Source organism: Heptranchias perlo, chromosome 26 (genome assembly GCF_035084215.1).
Source record: "Heptranchias perlo isolate sHepPer1 chromosome 26, sHepPer1.hap1, whole genome shotgun sequence".
NCBI classification, from domain to species: Eukaryota; Metazoa; Chordata; class Chondrichthyes; order Hexanchiformes; family Hexanchidae; genus Heptranchias; species Heptranchias perlo.
This window is the reverse complement of record NC_090350.1, coordinates 44,290,213-44,314,153: the sequence shown is the minus strand read 5'-3', so window position 1 is coordinate 44,314,153 and position 23,941 is coordinate 44,290,213. Positions and strand designations below refer to the sequence as shown.

Below are 23,941 nucleotides of genomic sequence, written 5' to 3'. Positions count from 1 at the left end.
GCTCTAAATTTGGCAGTGCCACCCTTTTTCTTTGAGGGGACGTGTCTGCATTGTACCCGTAGAATTTCACTTTTTAGTGCCTCCCACTGGCTTGCCACTGATTTCTCCTCAAGTCGTTGTGTCCAGTCCACTTCTGCCAAATCACCTCTTCGTTCTGTAAAATTTGCCTTCCCCCAATTTAAAACATTTACTCCTGATTGAACTCTGTCCTTTTCCATCATAATGCTAAAACTAACTGAATTGTGATCACTATCCCCAATATGGTCACCCACTGTCACTTCACCCACTTGCCCATCTTCATTTCCCAGGACTAAATCTAGAATTGCATCTGTTGCAGTTTGAGGTCAAACTGTTTGTGAAGTTTGAGAACAGTCTGGCCTGTTTCTGGAAAATTTACAACCACAAATTACTAACTGTTTAAAAGAAGTGTGTGTTGCATATGATTTTTGCAGCTATGGGTATTTGGGGCACTTTCATTCTGCTTCCTTCAATCCTACATCACATTGTCGATTTTGATTTTTCTTTGCAGTGTTCCCTCTGAGCTGCCACCTCGTTTAGAGAAGCTCAAACAGCAGGCAAATGATGCCTTCTCCCGGCAGCAATGGACACAGGCCATCCAATTTTACAGCAAGGCCATTCAGCAAGCGCCCAGGAATGCCATGCTTTATGGAAACAGAGCGGCAGCCTTCATGAAACGCAAGTGGTAAGGAGCATTCCTGCCCCAGCACTAGTGCTGCTTAGTATCCAATGTACTGTCAGTTTTACCCTGTGTACTGGATATGTCATTTCACTGTGTCCTTTACCAAATGCTCCATCACTGCGCTACAGTGTCAACTGTTACATGTTCATTGTTTTCACATCCTGATACTCTGAGAGTGTAACATGATAAGTGCAGCTCACTTTTATCACACCTTGAACTTGGCAAAACATCCCACGGCACTTCAGGAGAGTAGGATCGACCCGAGCCAGAGCAGAGCAAGTTTGGGAAGGAGATAGAGTGGTGAAAGGGAGAGGTTTCGAGGGGGCTTTTGAAGGTGGGAAACGATGTAGCAAGGTGGGGGGAGGGGTTGGAGGGGGGGAGAGGAGTCGGAGTGAATTCCAGAGTGCATGGCCACGCTGTCTGGAGTCTCAGCCCCAATGATAGAGCAGAGGGACTGGGTGGGGGGGCGGGGGGATGCAGGGTGGGCCTGGCGAACAGAGTGAGGAGAGTAGTTAGTGCTGTTGGGGAAGGTTTAAACTAGTGGCAGGGGGATGGGAACCTGAGCGGGGAGTCAGAAGGGAGTAAAGTTGAGAGCAGCAAGAGAGGGGAAGACCCAGGGGAAATTTACAATACAAATAGTACAAACAGTTGTTCAAGAACAAGTGAAAGGGAAAAGCATAGAGCAGCAGAAAGAAAGTGTACTTTAGGCAATACAGATATAGTGAAAACTAGAAGGCGTAAGGCGATTAACCCAGCATCAAAGCTGAAGGTCAGGTCAGTATAAGGAATAAATTAAATGAACTACAGGTTCAAATTCAAATTGGAGGGTATGACATGATAGCTATCACTGAGACATGGCTGCAGCATGGTCAGGATTGGGAACTAAATATACCGGGTCATAAGGTCTACCGGAGAGATGGGGAAAATGGAAGAGGGGGAGGAGTAGCCTTATTAAAGTGATTTCATCTCTAATCAATGATAAAGGGAGATATAACGAGAGATAAGCAGCCAACAGAGACCTTATGGGTTGAATTGAGAAATAGGAAAGGATCTAAGACTATAGTGGGAGTTGTATACAGGACCCCTGGCAGCAGCTCTGAAGTGCTAGATTGTATAAATGCAGAGATTAGACAAGCGTGTAAGAAAGGCATAGTGGTCTTAATGGGGGACTTTAACCTTCACATAGATTGGGAAAAGCAGACCAGCAACTGTCAGAAAGGTAGTGAATTTCTCGAGTGTGTTCGGGATAGTTTTCTACACCAGTATGTCCTAGAGGCAACAAGGGGGCAAGCCATACTAGATTTAGTAATGAGTAATGAACCAGATTTAGTTAACGGCTTAACAATAGTGATCATAACATGATCGAGTTCAATGTAGTGTTTGAAAGGGAAAAAAGTGAGTCAGCTGCCAAGATTCTATACTTGGGTAAGGCCGACTTCAATGGGATGAGACAGAGACTGTCCACAGTAAACTGGGCAAATCTGTTAATGGGTAAAACGACTGATGGTCAGTGGGAAATGTTTAAAGAAACATTTAATGTGATACAGAATCGGTTTATACCCCTGAGGGACAAGAACTCTAGTTGCCAAAAAAAACAGCCATGAACAACTAAAGAGGTAAGGGACAGTATAAGACATAAGGAAAGGGCATACAAAAAGGCAAAAAATGGCACAGATCCTGGCGAATGGGAAAGATACAAAGATCAACAAAGGGTCACAAAACAGATAGTAAGGGCTACAAAAAGAGAGTATGAAAAGAAACTTGCAAGGGATATCAAAACCAAGACGAAGAACTTTTATAGTTATATTAGGAAAAAGAGGGTGGTCAGGAGCAGTGTTGGCCCCTTAAAAACTGGAAGTGGGGATATTGTCATTGACAATGGGGAAATGGTGGACATGTTGAATGATTACTTTGCGTCAGTATTTACAGTAGAAAAAGAGGATCGCATGCCGGAAATGCTGAGAAAACTAATATTGAATCGGGGACAGGGACTCGATAAAATTAATATAAGTAAAACAACAGCAATGAAGAAAATAATAGCACTAAAGAGTGACAAATCCCCAGGTCCAGATGGTTTCCATCCCAGGGTTTTAAAGGAAGTAGGTGAGCACATTGCAGATGCCCTAACTATAATCTTTCAAAGTTCTCTAGATTCAGGAACTGTCCCTCTGGATTGGAAAATTGCACATGTCACTCCACTTTTTAAGAAAGGAGAGAGGGGGAAACCAGGGAATTATAGACCAGTTAGCCTAACATCTGTTGTGGGGAAAATGCTGGAGTCTATAATTAAGGATAGGGTGACTGAACACCTCGAGAATTTTCAGTTAATCAGAGAGAGCCAGCATGGATTTGTGAAAGGTAGGTCGTGCCTGACAAACCTGATTGAATTTTTTGAAGTGGTGACTAAAGTAGTGGACAGGGGAATGTCAATGGATGTTATTTATATGGACTTCCAGAAGGCATTTGATAAGGTCCCACATAAGAGACTGTTAGCTAAGATAGAAGTCCATGGAATCGAGGGAATAGTACAGACTTGGTTAGGAAGTTGGCTGAGCGAAAGGCGACAGAGAGTAGGGATAATGGGTAGGTACTCACATTGGCAGGATGTGACTAATGGAGTCCCGCAGGGATCTGTCTTGGGGCCTCAATTATTCACAATATTTATTAACGACTTAGGTGAAGGCATAGAAAGTCTCATCTAAGTTTGCTGATGACACAAAGATTGGTGGCATTGTAAGCAGTGTGGATGAAATGATAAAATTACAAAGGGATATTGATATATTAGGTGAATGGGCAAAACTGTGGCAAATGGAATTCAATGTAGACAAATGTGAGGTCATCCACTTTAGATCAAAAAAGGATAGAAGCGGGTACTTTCTAAATGGTAAAAAGTTAAAAACAGTGGGTGTCCAAAGGGACTTGGGGGTTCAGGTACATAAATCATTGAGGTGTCATGAACAGGTGCAGAAAATAATCAATAAGGCTAATGGAATGCTGGCCTTTATATCTAGAGGACTAGAATACAAGGTGCCAGAAGATATGCTGCAGCTATACAAAACTCTGGTTAGCCCGCACCTGGAGTACTGTGAGCAGTTCTGGGCACCGCACCTTCGGAAGGACATATTGGCCTTGGAGGGAGTGCAGCGTAGGTTTACTAGAATGATACCCGGACTTCAAGGGTTAAGTTACGAGGAGAGATGACACAAATTGGGGTTGTATTCTCTGGGGTTTCGAAGGTTAAGGGGTGATCTGATCGAAGTTTATAAGATATTAAGGGGAACGGATAGGGTGGATGGAGAGAAACTATTTCCGCTGGCTGGGGATTCTAGGAGTAGGGGGCACAGTCTAAAAATTAGAGCCAGACCTTTCAGGAGTGAGATTAGAAAACATTTCTGCACACAGGGTGGTAGAAGTTTGGAACTCTCTTCCGCAAACGGCAATTGATACTAGCTCAATTGCTAAATTTAAATCTGAGATAGATAGCTTTTTGGCAACCAAAGGTATTAAGGGATATGGGCCAAAGGCAGGTGTATGGAGTTAGATCACAGATCAGCCATGATCTTATCAAATTGCGGAGCAGGCACGAGGGGCTGAATGGCCTACTTCTGTTCCTATGTTTCCTATGAGTATCGTGTGCAAATGAGAACTGTACTTCACTGGCAACATCCTCGGCAGGGACACAGGGTCTGGCTTGTGTTGCTGAACCACTCGTCATTTATGATTTCTGAACTATCCATTTCCACATTTGTCATGCTCTCAGCAAGTTACCTTTCCAGGTCAGGCAGGGACTGAATTGTCCTGTAATTGTTTTCAGTGAGACTTCAGTGTTACGGATTCAATATTCCTTTGGATTTTGCTATGAAACTGATGTACGTTCCGGCTGTGTGTCGATATCAACAATACTCAGCAGTAGTGTAATGTAACCTCAGGTTAATGCCTGTGATCTAAAACATTCTTGACCTTCAAAGAATGATTTTTTAAAAAATGTGTATTTTGTAAACTGTACAGATCAGTGAGGTATCACTGTGCTTTTCAAAAAAAACAGCATTAAGTTTTTTTTTTAAGACTGCCAAGTTTAGTTTCAAAGAGTCTGTTTGCGAGTGATCGAGCCTCTAGCTGAGATCTGTGAGTTACGTTTACAGTTACAGATGTTATCCCCCGAATATTGTGCGTGGTAGTGGTTATGATGCCAGACCAGCAGCCCAGAGTTCAAATCCCATCATGGGAAACTGAAATTGAATTCAGTAAATCTGGTGATGTGGGCCGGATTATCATAAAAACCCAACTGGTTCACTAATGTCCCTCAGTTTCATAGCAAAAACCTGCCGTCCTTACCCGGTCTGGCCGATACATGACTCTAATCCACACTACATGTGACTCAATGCAATCGCCTAGCAATCCATTCAATTGCATGACTTCAGGGCAATTAATGTGGCCTTGCCAAATCACCCAATATCCTGAGAACTAATCTCCTGTGATTTAGTGCATGCAGCCTCTGAATTACTGAATAGTAACAGACCAAAAATCATGTTCAGTCTGCCGTCAGTCAGTTTCAAACACATTCTCGCAAACACTGGGATAAAATGAAAACTGCCATTAGTTTTGTCAATCTTTTATTGAGTCGAGTTGGTTTTCCCAAGTACCCCAGCAGCCTGCAAGTCAGAGCAATTTAATTGTTGATGTGTGGCCATTCGTTTCTCCTGACTGCTGCTGATTCTGTGCACTTTAAATGAACTTCATGAGAATTTCAGCAGCAAAATATAACCAGCATGCTATTTTCAAGAAGACTTTTGTCCACTTGAAGATGCATGCTGCTTATTTTTTGTTGAAGTTTTCCCTGGATATTTTGAATCATTAGATCTGGATAGACATCAGTGTTATATTCAAAGCACAGGATAGCTGCCTGGTGTTGTGCCACCTTGGTTATGTGACAGTCTTATTAAACAGAGTGTCTGATTTCTGTCCTTTTTTTTTTCCAGGGATGGAGACCATTACGATGCACTCAGAGATTGCCTGAAAGCAATTTCTTTGAATCCCTCCCACCTGAAGGCCCATTTCCGCCTGGCGCGTTGTTTGTTTGAGTTGAAGTACGTCACTGAGGCTCTGGATTGCCTCGATGACTTTAAGGGCCGTTTTCCTGAACAAGCCCACAGCAGTGCCTGCGACGCACTGGACCGAGATATCAAGGCCGTGCTCTTCGCAAAGACAGACAACAGTGAGTCCCAACAACGCGGACGTGTGGTAACCTGACACTCCCCAGAGCCATCAATATTGCACCCAGTCTAGCCTCGCTGCCCTCGTCTCCCACCTTGCTGCCTGCAAATGTCCTTGCATCTTTCTCTCCAGCACAAGCTTCCTATTTCAAACAGCCTGTCCTTCTAGACCGGGATCGAAGGGTTTTCCAGCAACAAGTTAACAAATTGCTTACCATTTAGTCCCTGGAGGAAAACAACTTCCACATAGCATATAGAATTATAGAAAGGTTACAGCATGAAAGGAGGTCATTCGGCCCATCGAGTCCATGCTGGCTCAATGCAAGAGCAATCCAGCTAGTCCCACTCCCCCGCCCTATCCCCGTAGCCCTGCAAATTTTTTCCTTTCAAGTACTTATCCAGTTCCCTTTTGAAGGTCATGATTGAATCTGCCTCCACCACCCCCTCGGGCAGTGCATTCCAGATCCTAATCACTCACTGTAAAAAAAAGTTTTTCCTCATGTCACCTTTGGTTCTTTTGCCAATCACATTAAATCTATTTCCTCTGGTTCTTGACCCTTCTGCCAATGGGAACAGTTTCTCTCTATCTACTCTGTCTGGACCCTTCATGATTTTGAACACCTCTATCAAATCTCCTCTCAACCTTCTCCGTTCCAAGGAGAACAACCCCAGCTTCTCCAGTCTATCCACGTAACTAAAGTCCCTCATCCCTGGAAACATTCTAGTAAATCTCTTCTGCACCATCTCTCAGGCCTTCACATCTTTCCTAAAGTGCGGTGCCCAGAACTGGACACAATACTCCAGTCGTGGCCGAACCAGTGTTTTATAAAGGTTCATCATGACTTCCTTGCTTTTGTACTCTATGCCTCTATTTATAAAACCCAGGCTCCTGTCTGCTTTTTTTAGCCGCTTTCTCAACTTGCCCTGCCACCTTCAACGATTTGTGCACATATACCCCCAGATCTCTCTGTTCCTGTAGCCCTTTTAGAATTGTGCTCTTTAGTTGATATTGTCTGTCCTCATTCTTCCTACCGAAATGTATCACCTTGCATTTTTCTACGTTAAATTTCATCTGCCACGTGTTTGCCCAAGCCACCAGCCTGTCTATATCCTCTTGCAGTCTATCACTATCCTCCTCACTACACTTCCAAGTTTTGTGTCATCTGCAAATTTTGAAATTGTGCCCTGTAAACCCAAGTTCAAATCATTAATATATATCAAGAAAAGTAGTGGTCCCAGTACCGACCCCTGGGGAACACCACTGTACACCTCCCTCCAGTCCGAAAAACAACCGTTCACCACTTCTGTGTTTCCTGTACTTAGCCAATTCTGTATCCATTTTGTCCCTTTTGTTCCATGGGCTTCAATCATGATGACAAGCCTATTATGTGGCACTTTAGCAAATGCCTTTTGAATGTCCTTATACACCACATCAACTGCATTGCCCATATCGACCCTCTCCGTTACCTCATCAAAAAACTCTATCAAATTAGTTAAACACTATTTGCTTTTAACAAATCCATGCTGGCTTTCCCTAATCAATCCACACTTATCCAAGTGACTGCTAATTCTGTCCCGGATTATCGTTTCTAAAAGTTTCCCCACCACCGAGGTTAAACTGACTGGCCTATAGTTGCTGGGTTTTCCTTGCACCCTTTTTTGAACAAGGGTGTAACATTTGCAATTCTCCAGTCCTCTGGCACCACCCCCGATCTAAAAATGTTTGGAAGATTGTGGCCAGTACCTCTGCAATTTCCACCCTTACTTCCCTCAGCAACCTAGGATGCATCTCATCTGGACCGGATGACTTATCTACTTTAAGTACAGCTAGCCTTTGTAGTACCTCTTCTTTATCAATTTTTAGCCCATTTTTAGCAGTATCTCAACTATATCTTCCTTTACTGAGACTCTGGCAGCATCATCTTCCTTGGTAAAGACAGATGCAAAGTACTCATTTAGTACCTCGGCCATCCCCTCTGCCTCCATGAGCAGATATCCTTTTTGATCCCTAATCGGCCCCACTGCTCCTCTCACTACCCGTTTACTGTTTACATGCCTGTAGAAGACTTTTGGATTCCCTTTTATTTTGGCCGCCAGTCTACATAGAAACATAGAATACAGGAGCAAGAGTAGGCCATTCGGCCCTTCGGGCCTGCTGCACCATTCAAAATGATCGTGTCTGATCGTCTAACTCAGTATCCTGTTACCGCTTTTTCCCCATATCCCTTGATCCCTTTAGCATTAAGAAATATATCTATCTACTTCTTGAATACATCTAATGACTTGGCCTCCACTGCCTTCTGTGGTAGAGAATTCCACAGGTTCACCACCCTCTGAGTGAAGAAATTTCTCCACATCTCAGTTCTAAATGGCATACCCCGTATCCTGAGACTGTGACCCCTGGTTCTGGACTCCCCAGCCATCGGGAACATCCTCCCTGCACCTAGTCTGTCTAGTCCTGTTAGAATTTTATATGTTTCGATGAGATCACCTCTCATTCTTCTAAACTCTAGTGAATATGGGCCTAGTCGACCCAATCTCTCCTCATACATCAGTCCTGCCATCCCAGGAATCAGTCTGCTAAACCTTCGTTGAACTCCCTGCATGGCAAGGACATCCTTCCTCAGATAAGGAGATCAAAACTGCACACAATACTCCAGATGTGGTCTCACCAAGGCCCTGTATAACTGCAGTAAGACATCCCTGCTCCTGTACTCAAATCCTCTTGCAATGAAGGCCAACATACCATTCACCTTCCTAACTGCTTGCTGCACCTGAATGCTCGCTTTCAGTGACTGGTGTACAAGGTCACCCAGGTCTCGTTGCACCTCCCCTTTTCCCAATCTATCACCATTCAGATAATCTGCCTTTCTGTTTTTACAACCAAAGCGGATAACCTCACATTTATCCACGTTATACTGCATCTGCCATGTTCTTGCCCACTCACCCAACTTGTCTAAATCACATTGGAGCCTCTTTGCATCCTCCTCACAGCTCACATTCCACCCCAGCTTTGTGTCGTCTGCAAACTTTGAAATGTTACATTTAGTTCCCTCATCCAAATCATTGATATATATTGTGAATCGCTGGGGCCCAAGCACTGATCCCTGCGGTATCCCACTAGTCACAGTCTGCCACCTGGAAAAAGACCCATGTATTCCTACTCTCTGTTTCCTGTCTGTCAACCAATTCTCAATCCATGCCAGTATATTCCCCCCAATCCCACGTGCTTTAATTTTGCACACTAACCTCTTGTGTGGGACCTTATCAAAAGCCTTCAGAAAATCCAAATACACCACATCCACTGGTTCTTCCCTATCTATTCTACTAGTTACATCCTCAAAAAACTCCAGTAGATTTGTTAAGCATGATTTCCCTTTCATAAACCCATGCTGACTTTGTCCAATCCCGTTAATGCCCTCCAAGTGTTCTGTTATCACATCTTTTATAGTAGACTCTAGCATTTTCCCCACTACTGATATTAGGCTAACTGGTCTGTAATTCCCTGTTTTTTCTCTCCCATTTTTAAATAGTGGGGTTACATTTCCCACCCTCCAATCTGTAGGAATTGTTCCAGAATATCTAGAATTTTGGAAGATGATCACCAATGCATCCACTATTTCCAGGGCCTCTTCCTTCAGTACTCTGGGATGTAGATTATCAGGCCTTTGGGATTTGTCAGTCTTTAGCCCCATTTTTTTTTTTTATTCGTTCACGGGATGTGGGTGTCGCTGGCGAGGCCGGCATTTATTGCCCATCCCTAATTGCCCTCGAGAAGGTGGTGGTGAGCCGCCTTCTTGAACCGCTGCAGTCCGTGTGGTGACGGTTCTCCCACAGTGCTGTTAGGAAGGGAGTTCCAGGATTTTGACCCAGCGACAATGAAGGGACGGCGATATATTTCCAAGTCGGGATGGTGTGTGACTTGGAGGGGAACGTGCAGGTGATGTTGTTCCCATGTGCCTGCTGCTCTTGTCTTTCTAGGTGGTAGAGGTCGCGGGTTTGGGAGGTGCTGTCGAAGAAGCCTTGGCAAGTTGCTGCAGTGCATCCTGTGGATGGTACACACTGCAGCCACAGTGCGCTGGTGGTGAAGGGAGTGAATGTTTAGTGTTGGGGATGGGGTGCCAATCAAGTGGGCTGCTTTATCTTGGATGGTGTCGAGCTTCTTGAGTGTTGTTGGAGCTGCACTCATCCAAGCAAGTGGAGAGTATTCCATCACACTCCTGACTTGTGCCTTGTAGATGGTGGAAAGGCTTTGGGGAGTCAGGAGGTGAGTCACTCACCGCAGAATACCCAGCCTCTGACCTGCTCTCGTAGCCACAGTATTTATATGGCTGGTCCAGTTAAGTTTCTGGTCAATGGTGACCCCCAGGATGTTGATGGTGGGGGATTCGGTGATGGTAATGCCGTTGAATGTCAGGGGGAGGTGGTTAGACTCTCTCTTGTTGGAGATGGTCATTGCCTGGCACTTATCTGGCGCGAATGTTACTTGCCACTTATGAGCCCAAGCCTGGATGTTGTCCAGGTCTTGCTGCATGCGGGCTCGGACTGCTTCATTATTTGTGGGGTTGCGAATGGAACTGAACACTGTGCAGTCATCAGCGAACATCCCCATTTCTGACCTTATGATGGTGGGAAGGTGATTGATGAAGCAGCTGAAGATGGTTGGGCCTAGGACACTGCCTTGAGGAACTCCTGCAGCAATGTCCTGGGACTGAGATGATTGGCCTCCAACAACCACTACCATCTTTGTGCTAGGTATGAGTCCAGCCACTGGAGAGTTTTCCCCCTGATTCCCATTGACATCAATTTTACGAGGGCTCCTTGGTGCCACACTCGGTCAAATGCTGCCTTGATGTCAAGGGCAGTCACTCTCACCTCACCTCTGGAATTCAGCTTTGTCCATGTTTGGACCAACGCTGTAATGAGGTCTGGAGCCGAGTGGTCCTGGCGGAACCCAAACTGAGCATCAGTGAGCAGGTTATTGGTGAGTAAGTGCCGCTTGATAGCACTGTCGATGACACCTTCCATCACTTTGCTGATGATTGAGAGTAGACTGATGGGGCGGTAATTGGTCGGATTGGATTTGTCCTGCTTTTTGTGGACAGGACATACCTGGGTAATTTTCCACATTGTCGGGTAGATGCCAGTGTTGTAGCTGTACTGGAACAGCTTGGCTAGAGGCGCAGCTAGTTCTGGAGCTCAAGTCTTCAGCACTACAGCTGGGATGTTGTCGGGGCCCATAGCCTTTGCTGTATCCAGTGCACTCAGCCGTTTCTTGATATCACGTGGAGTGAATCGAATTGGCCGAAGACTGGCTTCTGTGATGGTGGGGATATCGGGAGGAGGCCGAGATGGATCATCCACTCGGCACTTCTGGCTGAAGATGGTTGCAAACGCTTCAGCCTTGTCTTTTGCACTCACGTGCTGGACTCCGCCATCATTGAGGATGGGGATGTTTGCAGAGCCTCCTCCTCCCGTTAGTTGTTTAATTGTCCACCACCATTCATGACTGGATGTGGCAGGACTGCAGAGCTTTGATCTGATCCGTTGGTTGTGGAATCGCTTAGCTCTGTCTATAGCATGTTGCTTCCGCTGTTTAGCATGCATGTAGTCCTGAGTTGTAGCTTCACCAGGTTGGCACCTCATTTTTAGGTATGCCTGGTGCTGCTCCTGGCATGCTCTTCTACACTCTTCATTGAACCAGGGTTGATCCCCTGGCTTGTTGGTAATGGTAGAGTAAGGAATATGCTGGGCCATGAGGTTACAGATTGTGGTGGAATACAATTCTGCTGCTGCTGATGGCCCACAGCGCCTCATGAATGCCCAGTTTTGAGCTGCTAGATCTGTTCTGAATCTATCCCATTTAGCACGGTGGTAGTGCCACACAATACGTTGGATGGTGTCCTCAGTGCCAAGACGGGATTTCATCTCCACGAGGACTGTGCGGTGGTCACTCCTACCAATACTGTCATGGACAGATGCATTTGCGACAGGTAGATTGGTGAGGACGAGGTCAAGTAAGTTTTTCCCTCGTGTTGGTTCGCTCACCACCTGCCGCAGGCCCAGTCTAGCAGCTATGTCCTTCAGGACTCGGCCAGCTCGGTCAGTAGTGGTGCTACCGAGCCACTCTTGGTGATGGACATTGAAGTCCCCCACCCAGAGTACATTTTGTGCCCTTGCTACCCTCAGTGCTTCCTCCAAGTGGTGCTCAACATGGAAGAGGATTGATTCATCAGCTGAGGGAGGACGGTAGGTGGTAATCAGCAGGAGGTTTCCTTGCCCATGTTTGACCTGATGCCATGAGATTTCATGGGGTCCAGAGTCAATGTTGAGGACTCCCAGGGCCACTCCCTCCTGACTGTATATCACTGTACCGCCACCTCTGGTGGGTCTGTCCTGCCAGTGGGACAGGACATACCCAGGGATGGTGATGGAAGAGTCTGGGACGTTGGCTGAAAGATATGATTCTGTGAGTATGGCTATGTCAGGCTGTTGCTTGACTAGTCTGTGGGACAGCTCTCCCAATTTTGGCACAAGTCCCCAGATGTTAGTGAGGAGGACCTTGCAGGGTCGACTGGGCTTGGTGTTTTGCCGTTGTCGTGTCCGGTGCCTGGTGGTCCGATGCCGGGTGGTCCGTCCGGTTTTATTCTTATTATGACTTTTCGTCGCGAGATTTTACAACTGAGTGGCTTGCTAGGCCATTTCAGAGGGCAATTAAGAATCAACCACATTGCTGTGGGTCTGGAGTCACATATAGGACATTAGTGAACCAGATGGGTTTTTACGACAATCCGGTAGTTTCATGGCCATCATTACTGATACTGGTATTTTAATTCCAGATTTTTATTTAATTAATTGAATTTAATTAATTTGAATTTAAATTCGCCAGCTGCCGTGGCGGGATTTGAACTCATGACTCTGGATTTTAGTCCAGGCCTCTGGATTACTCGTCCAGTAACATAACCACTATGCTACCATACTTTTTACTAATCCCGATTACGGAGACATGGCTGCAGGGTGACCAAGGATGGGAACTGAACATCCAGGGGTATTCAATATTTAGGAAGGGCAGGCAAAAAGGGAAAGGAGGTGGGGTAGCATTGTTAGTAAAGGAGGAAATCAATGCAATCGTGAAGAAGGATATTGACTCGGAAAATCACGATGTGGAATCTGTATGGATGCAGCTAAGAAACACCAAGTGGCAGAAAACGTTGGTGGGGGTTGTCTATAGGCCCCCAAACAGTAGTGGAGATTTGGGGGAGGGCATTAAACAGGAAATTAGAGACGCATGCAAGAAGGGTACAACTATAATCATGGATGACTTTAATCTACATATAGATTGGTCAAACCAAATTAGCAATAATACTGTGGGGGAGGAATTCCTGGAGTGTGTACATGATGGTTTCCTCGACCAATACATTCAGGAACCAACTGGAGAACAGGCGATCCTAGACTGGGTATTGTGCAATGAGAAAGGATTAATTAACAATCTTGTTGTGTGGGGTCCCTTAGGGAAGAGCGACCATAACATGATAGAATTCCTCATTAAGATGGAGAGTGAAGTAGTTGAATCCGAAACTAGGGTCCTGAATCTAAATAAAGGAAATTACGAAAGTATGAGGTGCGAGTTGGCTATGATAGATTGGGGAACTTTACTAAAAGAGATGACGATGGATGAAATCGCAACTGTATCATACCCGTTAATATCTATCTGCGCTGTTAATTCATCTAGCTTATTGCGAATGCTCCACGCATTAGGACACAATGCCTTTGGACTTGTCTTTTCAAGATTACTAGTTATCTTAGTTTTATTTTGCACTATGGCCCTATTTGTTTTTTGCCCTTGTTTTCTCTGCCTTCCACTATTGCTTCTTCCCTTTCTGTCTTTTGTTTCTATCCTTGTTTCCCCCTCCTCTGTCTCCCTGCTCAGGTTCCCATCCCCTTGCCATTCTAGTTTAAACCTTCCCCAACATCAGTAGCAAACACCCCTTATGATACTACGATCGCTGCTCCCTAAATGCTCCCCCACTGACACTTGCACCACTTGGCCCACCTCATTCCCTCGAACAAAGTCCAGCAATGCCTCCTTCCTCGTTGGGCCGGAAACGTACTGGTCAAGAAAGTTCTCCTCAACACACTTCAAAAATTCCTCCTCCTCTTTGCCCCTTATGTTATTATTACTATCCCAGTCTATATTAGGATAGTTGAAGTCACCCATTATCACTACTCTATGGCTTTTGCACCTCTCTGTAATTTCCCTGCAAATTCGCTCCTCTATGCCTTTCCTACTCATTGATGGCCTATAGCATACACCCAGTAGTGTAATGGCACCTGTTTTATTTCTTAACTCTAACCAAATAGATTCTGTCCTTGACCCCTCCAGGACATGCTTTCTCTCCGGCACTGCAATATTCTGCTTAATCAATACTGCCACACCACCTTCTTTCTTTCCTGAACACCTTGTATCCAGGAATATTTAGTACCCAATCCTGCCCTTTTTTGAGCCAGGTCTCTGTTATCGCCACGACATCATATTCCCATGGGGCTATTTGCGCCTGCAGCTCCCCAACCTTGTTTACCACACTGCGTGCGTTTACATACGTGCACTGCAAACCAGAATTAGACTTTCTTGTACTCTCTCTTAGTCTGATTCCATCTAATATCGTACTATTTCTTATTCTAGTGTTATCTATCTCTCCCAATCCTTTATGCACCTTGACCTTGCTTCTCCTTTCCAATGCTACACCCTGGTGCCCACCCCCCTGCCAAATTAGTTTTAAACCCCCACCCCCCCCACCCAGAACTAGTAAACCTCCCCGTGAGGGCATTGGTCCCAGCTCCGTTGTGGTGCAACCCGTCCGGCCTGTAGAGGTCCCACCTTCCCCAGAACTGGTCCCAATGTGCCAGGCATCTAAGGCCCTCCCTCCTGCACCATCTCTCCAGCCACGCATTCATCTGCTCTATACTCCTATTTCTATACTCACTATCGTGTGGCACCGGGAGTAATCCGGAGATTACTACCTTTGAGATCCTGCTTGTTAATTTTTTTTATTCGTTCATGGGATGTGGGCGTCGCTGGCGAGGCCGGCATTTATTGCCCATCCCTAATTGCCCTTGAGAAGGTGGTGGTGAGCCGCCTTCTTGAACCGCTGCAGTCCGTGTGGTGACAGACCTAAGAAAGGATATACTTGTCATAGAGGGAGTGCAACAAAGGTTCACCAGACTGATTCCTGGGATGGCGGGATTGTCGTATGAGGAGAGATTGAGTGGACTAGGCCTGTATTCTCTAGAGTTTAGAAGAATGAGAGGTGATCTCATTGAAACATACAAAATTTTTACAGGGCTCCACAGGGTAGATACAGGGAGAGGATGTTTCCCCTGACTGGGGAGTCTAGAACCAGGGGTCACAGTCTCAGAATAAAGGGTAGACCATTTAGGACTGAGATGAGAAATTTCTTCACTCAGAGGGTGGTGAATCTTTGGCATGCTCTACCCCAGAGGGCTGTGGAGGCTCAGTCATTGAGTACATTCAGAACAGAGATCCTTAGATTTCTAGATATTAAAGGCTTCAAGGGATATGGGGATAATGCAGGAAAATGGCGTTGAGCTAGAAGAACATGATCTTGTTGAGTGGTGGAGCAGGCTGGAGGGGCTGGATGGCCTACTCTTGCTCCTATTTAATATGTTCTTATTTTGTACCTATATAGTTGGTACCGATGTGGACCACTACCTTTGGCTGTTCACCCTCCCCCTCCAGAATATTAACTACCTTTCTGCTAGGTTCCCTTTTTTAAAACCTGTGAGAATACACGTTAAAAGTAACTCTGTTTTCCAAATCCTTTGCGGATCAAAAAATCCTAAAATGGGATGATGGCCTACGCTCTAGAGGGGGAAAAACCCCGATTTCTGAAGTCCCTCGAGCCTCTTGCCCCTGGTAATATTCTGTTTTTCTATCCTTCCTATAATGGACTGCCCAAAATTTCTCAATACTTCAAATGTAGTCTAACTAAAGCTTTGTGTAAGCCCTCTTTGCTCTTGCATTTTATGCCTCTTGATACGAAACCAAGGATTCTGTTTCCCTTTTTATGGCCTTATCTGCTTCCACTACCTCCTTTACTTTCCTGTGTATCTGCTCACCAAGGTCCTGTGTATCTGTGCACTACATAGAATGTACAGCACAGAAACAGGCCATTCGGCCCAACTGGTCTATGCCGGTGTTTATGCTCCACACGAGCCTCCTTGCATTCCTCTTAATCTAACCCTATCAGCATATCCTTCTATTCCTTCTCCCTCATTTGTTTATTTAGCTTCCCCTTAAATGTATCTATGCTAGTCACCTCAACTATTCCTTATGGTAGCAAGTTCCACATTCTTACCACTCTCCGGGTAAAGAAGTTTCTTCTGAATTCCCTATTGGATTTATTAGTGGCATCTTATATTTATGATCTCTAGTTCTGGTCTCCTGCCACAAGTGGAAATATTTTCTCTACGTCTACCCTATCAAACCCTTTCATAATATTAAAGACCTCTATCAGGTCACCCCTCAGCCTTCTCTTTTCAAGAGAAAAGAGCTCCAGTCTGCTCAATCTTTCCTGATAGGTTTAACCTCTCAGTTCTGGTATCATCCTTGTAAATCTTTTTTGCACTTTCTCCGGTGACTCTCTGTCCTCCTGCAGTCTTTCATAATCTGTCAGAATTCGCTAGACAGCAATAATATCCTGCGTTTACATAGAGCCTTTAACATAAAATATCTCGTGACAATTCACAAATGGAAGTAGGCAAGAAACTGATCTATGGAGGAAGAGATTGAGTCTTGTTTGGAAAGATGGGTTTTGAGAAGGTCTTTAAAGGTGAAGAGCGATTTGGAGATAGAGGAGTTCCAGAGAGTAGGCCGAGACAACAGCAGGCTCTGTCACTAGTGGGAGGGGAGGGAGATGCACAAAAGGCCACAGTCAGAGGTTAGAATCATAGAATAGAATCATAGAAGTTTACAACATGGAAACAGGCCCTTCGGCCCAACATGTCCATGTTGCCCAGTTTATACCACTAAGCTAGTCCCAATTGCCTGCACTTGGCCCATATCCCTCTATACCCATCTTACCCATGTAACTGTCCAAATGCTTTTTAAAAGACAAAATTGTACCCGCCTCTACTACTGCCTCTGGCAGCTCGTTCCAGACACTCACCACCCTTTGAGTGAAAAAATTGCCCCTCTGGACCCTTTTGTATCTCTCCCCTCTCACCTTAAATCTATGTCCCCTCGTTATAGACTCCCCTACCTTTGGGAAAAGATTTTGACTATCGACCTTATCTATGCCCCTCATTATTTTATAGACTTCTATAAGATCACCCCTTAACCTCCTACTCTCCAGGGAAAAAAGTCTGTCTATCCAACCTCTCCCTATAAGTCAAACCATCAAGTCCCGGTAGCATCCTAGTAAATCTTTTCTGCACTCTTTCTAGTTTAATAATATCCTTTCTATAATAGGGTGACCAGAACTGTACACAGTATTCCAAGTGTGGCCTAACTAATGTCTTGTACAACTTCAATAAGACATCCCAACTCCTGTATTCAATGTTCTGACCAATGAAACCAAGCATGCTAAATGCCTTCTTCACCACCCTATCCACCTGTGACTCCACTTTCAAGGAGCTATGAACCTGTACTCCGAGATCTCTTTGTTCTATAACTCTCCCCAAAGCCCTACCATTAACGGGGTAGGTCCTGGCCCGATTCGATCTACCAAAATGCATCACCTCACATTTATCTAAATTAAACTCCATCTGCCAGGTTGAAAGGCTGTGGGAGTGGTACAAGACTGGAGGAGTTTGCTGTGATGGTGGGAGAGGCTATGGAGAGAAAAGAAGAGGAGGACAGGGATTTTAAACTTAAGATACTAAGAACATAAAAACGTAAGAAATAGGAGCAGGAGCAGGCCATACGGCCCATCGAGCCTGCTCCGCCATTCAATAAGATCATGGCTGGTCTTTGACCTCAACTCCACTTTCCCACCTGATCCCCATATCCCTTAATTTCCCTAGAGTCCAAAAATCTATCGATCTCAGCCTTGAATATATTCAATGACTCAGAGCATCCACAGCCCTCGGGTAGAGATTCCAAAGATTCACAACCCTCTGAGTGAAGAAATTCCTCCTTGTCTCAGTCTTAAATGGCCGACCCCTTATCCTGAGACTATGTCCCCTAGTTCTAGACTCTCCAGCCAGGGTAAATGATCTCTCAGCATTTACCCAGTCAAGCCCCCTCAGAATCTTGTATGTTTCGAAGAGATCACCACTCATTCTTTTAAACTCCAGAAAGTATATTCTACTCAATCCCTCCTCATAGGACAACCCTCTCATCCCAGGAATCAATCTACAGGGACAGGGAGCTCCTGAAGGTCTCGGTGGAGGGAGGCAGTGTTGTGGGGGTGGAACTAAGCGTCCTTGATGATTGAGAGGATGTGGGGTTTGAAGCTCTGCTCTGGGTTGAACAGGGTGCCAGGGGTTCAGAGACTGGAATTGATGGAAGTTGGAAACAGTTTTTTTATTCGTTCATGGGATGTGGGCATCGCTGGCAAGGCCAGCATTTATTGCCCATCCCTAATTGCCCTTGAGAAGGTGAGCCGCCGCCTTGAACTGCTGCAGTCTATGTGGTGAAGGTTCTCCCACAGTGCTGTTAGGAAGGGAGTTCCAGGATTTTGACCCAGCGACGATGAAGGAACAGCGATATATTTCCAAGTCGGGGTGGTGGTGTTTCCATGTGCCTGCTGCTCTTGTCCTTCTAGGTGGTAGAGGTCGCGGGTTTGGGAGGTGCTGTCAAAGAAGCCTTGGCGAGTTGCTGCAGTGCATCCTGTGGATGGTACATACTGCAGCCACAGTGCACCGTTGGTGAAGGGAGTGAATGGCACCCCATCCACCACCTTCAACAATCAAGTGGGCTGCTTTGTCCTGGATGGTGTCAAGTTTCTTGTTGGAGCTGCACTCATCCAGGCAAGTGGAGAGTATTCCATCACATTCCTGATTTGTGCCTTGTAGATGGTGGAAAGGCTTTGGGGAGTAAGGAGGTGAGTCACTTGCTGCAGAATACCCAGCCTCTGACCTGCTCGTGTAGCCACAGTATTTATGTGGCTGGTCCAGTTAAGTTTCTGGTCAATGGTGACCCCCAGGATGTTGATGGTGGGGGATTCGGCGATGGTAATGCCGCTGAATGTCATGGGGAGGTGGTTAGACACACTCTTGTTGGAGATGATCATTGCCTGGTACTTGTCTGGCGCGAATGTTACTTGCCACTCATCAGCCCAAGCCTGGATGTTGTCCAAGTCTTGCTGCATGCGGGCAGGGTCTGCTTCATTATCTGAGGGGTTGCGAATGGAACTGAACACTGTGCAATCATCAGTGAACATCCCCATTTCTGACCATATGATAAGGAAAGGTCATTGATGAAGCAGCTGAAAATGGTTGGGCCTAGGACACTGTCCTGAGGAACTCCACATCTGAGGAACTCCTGCAGCAATGCCCTGGGGCTGAGACGATTGGCCTCCAACAACCACTACCATCTTCCTTTGTGCTAGGTATGACTCCAGCCACTGGAGAGATTTCCCCCTGATTCCCATTGACTTCAATTTTACTAGGGCTCCTTGGTGCCACACTCGGTCAAATGCTGCCTTGATGTCAAGGGCAGTCACTGTCACCTCACCTCTGGAATTCAGCTCTTTTGTCCATGTTTGGACCAAGGCTGTAATGAGGTCTGGAGCCGAGTGGTCCTGGCGGAACCGAAACTGAGCATCAGTGAGCAGGTTATTGGTGAGTAAGTGCCGCTTGATAGCACTGTCGCGACAGTGCTTTGGTCTTCCTGATGTTCAGTTGAAGGAAATTGTAATTCATTCAGACTTGATGTCAGGCAGCATGGAGGGGGTTGAGAGTTTGAGAGATGATGAAGAGGTGGAACTGGGTGTCCCATGTTTATGGATGATGTCAGTGAGGGGCAGCAGGTAAATGAGGAAGAGGAGGGGATCAAGCATAGATCCTTGAGGGAGACCGGAGGTGATAGTAGTTGGAGAGGGCAGGTAGGTCAAGGTGGGTTTTCTGAGGAAGGGGTGGTGACAGTGATTTTGAAAGGGGAGGGAAGGTTGAAGGGAAACTTGAGGAAAAGGAAGTTACCAATGTCAACGAGCTTTTTGGGGTCTTTGGAGGGGATGTTGAGTGGAGAGGGGGTCTTATCACACTCCAAAAACCCATGATTACTTTCTCACCAGGGGTCCCGCTTTCCTCACCTACCTTAGCCTCTGCATCGAGTTCTCTTTATCCTTGGTGATTTTAATCTACACCTAAAAGTCTCAGCCCTGTCGTCTGACTTCTGTCTTCTCATCTTCAAAGAAGTGGGTTTTAAGGAGGGACTTAAATGAGGAGAGGGAGCTGGAGGGGTTTACATTTTTTGTTTAGTAAGGGTATCAAGGGATATGGAACTAATGTGGGTAAATGGAGTTGAGGTACAGATCAGCCATAATCTAATTGAATGGAAGAGCTGGCTTGAGGGGCTGAATAGGCTACTCCTGTTCCTATGTTCCTGTGTTTACGGAGGGAATTCCAATGCTTGGGGCCTAAGCAGCTGAAGGTACGGCCGCCAGTGGTGGGACAAAGAGGAGGGGATTCACAAAAGACTGGAATCAGACAGTTTGGAGGTGGGTGGGATCATAATGCTGGAGGGGGTTACAGAGATAGGGAGAGGCATGGCCATGGAGGGATTTAAACACAATGCTAAGAATTTTAATTTGAAGTGTTGGGGGACCTGGAGCCAATGTAGGTCAGCAGAGACAGGAGTGATGGGCGAGAGGTTCTTGGTGTGGGGTAGGATACAGGCAGCAGAGTTTTGGATGAGCTGAAGTTTGCGGAGGGTGGGAGACCGGGCTAGGCCAGGAGAGCAAGGTTTAAACTTTGTGGGAGATGGAACTTTCCCGGTGACTCTGGACACAGCTGGTTACCAGGTGACTGAGTGGGAGTTTGTACAATCTGTTTCCATGGAGACTCAGGCCGTGTGCAGCTGTTGATCTCACATTATTTGCAATACCTTTATCGTGAGGTGAAGGTCATTTTTATTAGACTGCATCAGGCCTCCCTCCACCACCAACCCCACCCTCAGGAACAGAGGGGAAGGCGCCTCCACTTTTGTCGTCCTGTTTTTTAATCCACTTTGTTTGTTTGAACTGAGAGTTGCTGCTTCCATTCCCCGTTTTTATAGCTGAGGAGAAGAAGGCAGGAACTACCACCCCAATCCGCATCCGGTCGAGTGGCAGGAAGGACTCCATTTCCGATGATGAGGTGATTCTGAGGGAGCGAGGTTATGATTACAAGTCACGCTATTGTGGCCACTGCAACACCACCACAGATATCAAAGAAGCTAATTTTTTTGGAAGGTAATCTTATAATTTGAGAAAAGGCATCAAGGTTTTGGAAGCCTGTTTAACTCTGAGTTGTTTGGGTGACTGCAGAATCCAGCGTTGAATACATTGCAGCAAAAAGTGGCTTTAAAAGGACATTGCTGTCGATTATTCTGTAAAATGTTAGAGATTATTTTTAAAGATTTGTCATGTTCCTAGCAGTGGGGATAAGTTCAAACACAGTAAATGTAGGGAGACTCCGAATGCCTGTCCTGATGTGCACTTCCTAATGCAGCTTGTACCCACCCTTCCTGGAGATTGCTTTATCACCTGTCGGCTTCCGAGGGGAATTTCCTGGAGTTTTTCCCTAACGTGGCTGTTGGCGTTTTTCTGATTATGTACTTGTCTTGGGAGATTGCATAGTTAGGCAGTGGGTCAGTGCTGTTTGTGATTCTACCCTGTCTGGATGGAGCAGGCTTGATGGGCCTGTTAGTCTTTTCCTGTGTATCTACATCCATAGTAATAACTGGGGATTATATCCAGAGATAGAATGGGAGAGCACATCTGAGGGGAGTTTTAACGGGCACAGATTTATGGAATACATTCAAAACAGTTTCTGGAGTCGGTATGTAATGGAAGAATGCAATACTGGACAGGAACTGGAGCAGGTCAGCAATATGAAGTTGGGGGTGAGAGGGGGAGGGGGCTGGGGGGGGGTGCAGAGACTTAGTGTTTGATAAATTGCTGGATGAGAAATTGTTTGAGAAGATTTGGGCCCATGGCTGTGTATATAAAATGTCAAAGTTTGCTGATCCCAAACTGTAAGGAGCAGCAACTGACAGGAGACAGAAACAAGCCAAGGAAATGGGCAGAAACATGTGAGATAATACATTTTGGGAACAAGAACAAAAAATGGAAATATGTAACTGTGGGAATATCCTCAGGGATTCTCCCGATCGGCAGCGGAAACCCTGGATAAACCATGAAGTCAGGATTCCACTGATGTGGCAGCTGATTCGAGAGATCATAGAATGGTTACAGTGCGGAAGGAAGCCATTCGGCCCATCGAGTCCGTGCCGGCTCTCCATAAGAGCAATCCAGCTAGTTCCACTACATAAGAACATAAGAAATAGGAGCAGGAGTAGGCCAATCGGCCCCTCGAGCCTGCTCCGCCATTCAATAAGATCATGGCTGATCTGATCCCAACCACAAATCTAAAGAACACAAGAAGTAGGAGCAGGACCCAGCCACTCAGCCCCTGGGCCCTCTCCGCCACCCACAGGGCCTTGACCGATCCGAACTCAGCTTCATGTCCAATTTCCTGCCCGCTCCCCATAACCCCTAATTCCCTTTACTTCTAGAAAACTGTCTATTTCTGTTTTAAATTTATTTAATGATGTAGCTTCCACAGCTTCCTGGGGCAGCAAATTCCACAGACCGACTACCCTCTGAGTGAAGAAGTTTCTCCTCATCTCAGTTTTGAAAGAGCAGCCCCTTATTCTAAGATTATGCCCCCTAGTTCTAGTTTCACCCATCCTTGGGAACATCCTTACTGCATCCACCCGATCAAGCCCCCTCATAATCTTATATGTTTCAATAAGATCGCCTCTCATTCTTCTGAACTCCAATGAGTAGAGTCCCAATCTACTCAACCTCTCCTCATATGTCCACCCCCTCATCCCCGGGATTAACCGAGTGAACCTTCTTTGTACTGCCTCGAGAGCAAGTATGTCTTTTCTTAAGTGTGGACACCAAAACTGTATGTAGTATTCCAGGTGCGGTCTCACCAATACCTTATATAACTGCAGCAATACCTCCCTGTTTTTATATTCTATCCCCCTAGCAATAAAAGCCAACATTCCGTTGGCTTTCTTGATCACCTGCTGCACCTGCATACCAACTTTTTGATTTTCTTGCACGAGGACCCCCAGATCCCTTTGTACTGCAGTACTTTCCAGTCTATCGCCATTAAGAAAATAACTTGCTCTCTGATTTTTCCTGCCAAAGTGCATAACCTCACATTTTCCAATATTGTATTGCATCTGCCAAATCTCTGCCCACTCACCCAGCCTGTCTATATCCCCTTGCAGGTTTTTTATGTCCTCCTCACTCTCTACTTTCCCTCCCATCTTTGTATCATCTGCAAATTTTGATATGTTGCACTCTGTCCCCTCCTCCAAATCATTAATATAGATTGTAAAGAGTTGGGGACCCAGCACCGACCCCTGCGGAACACCACTGGTTACTGGTTGCCAGTCCGAGAATGAACCATTTATCCCAACTCTCTGCCTCCTGTTCGATAACCAATCCTCCACCCATGCCAGAATATTACCCCCAATCCCGTGATTTTTTATCTTAAGTAATAATCTTTTATGTGGCACCTTGTCGAATGCCTTCTGGAAGTCTAAATACACTACGTCCACTGGTTCCCCTTTATCCAGCCTGTACGTTATATCCTCAAAGAACTCAAGCAAATTTGTCAGACATGACTTCCCCTTTATAAAGCCATGCTGACTTTGTCCTATTAAATTATGCTTATCTAAATGTTCCGTTACTGTCTCCTTAATAGTAGACTCCAAAATTTTACCCACTACAGATGTTTGGCTAACTGGTCTATAATTTCCAGCCTTCTGCCTACTACCCTTTTTAAA

At 45.7% G+C, this 23,941-nt stretch overlaps 1 protein-coding gene across 1 annotated transcript in view; it reads left to right on the top strand.

The window, feature by feature from the left end:
• wdtc1 (WD and tetratricopeptide repeats 1) overlaps positions 1-23,941 on the top strand; it is a 70,898-nt gene that overhangs the window by 39,604 nt on the left and 7,353 nt on the right. The window contains exons 12-14 of the mRNA XM_068006932.1: positions 530-703; positions 5,680-5,915; positions 21,152-21,326. Of these exons, the coding sequence (XP_067863033.1) occupies positions 530-703; positions 5,680-5,915; positions 21,152-21,326 (585 nt within the window). The remainder of the gene's footprint in view (positions 1-529; positions 704-5,679; positions 5,916-21,151; positions 21,327-23,941) is intronic.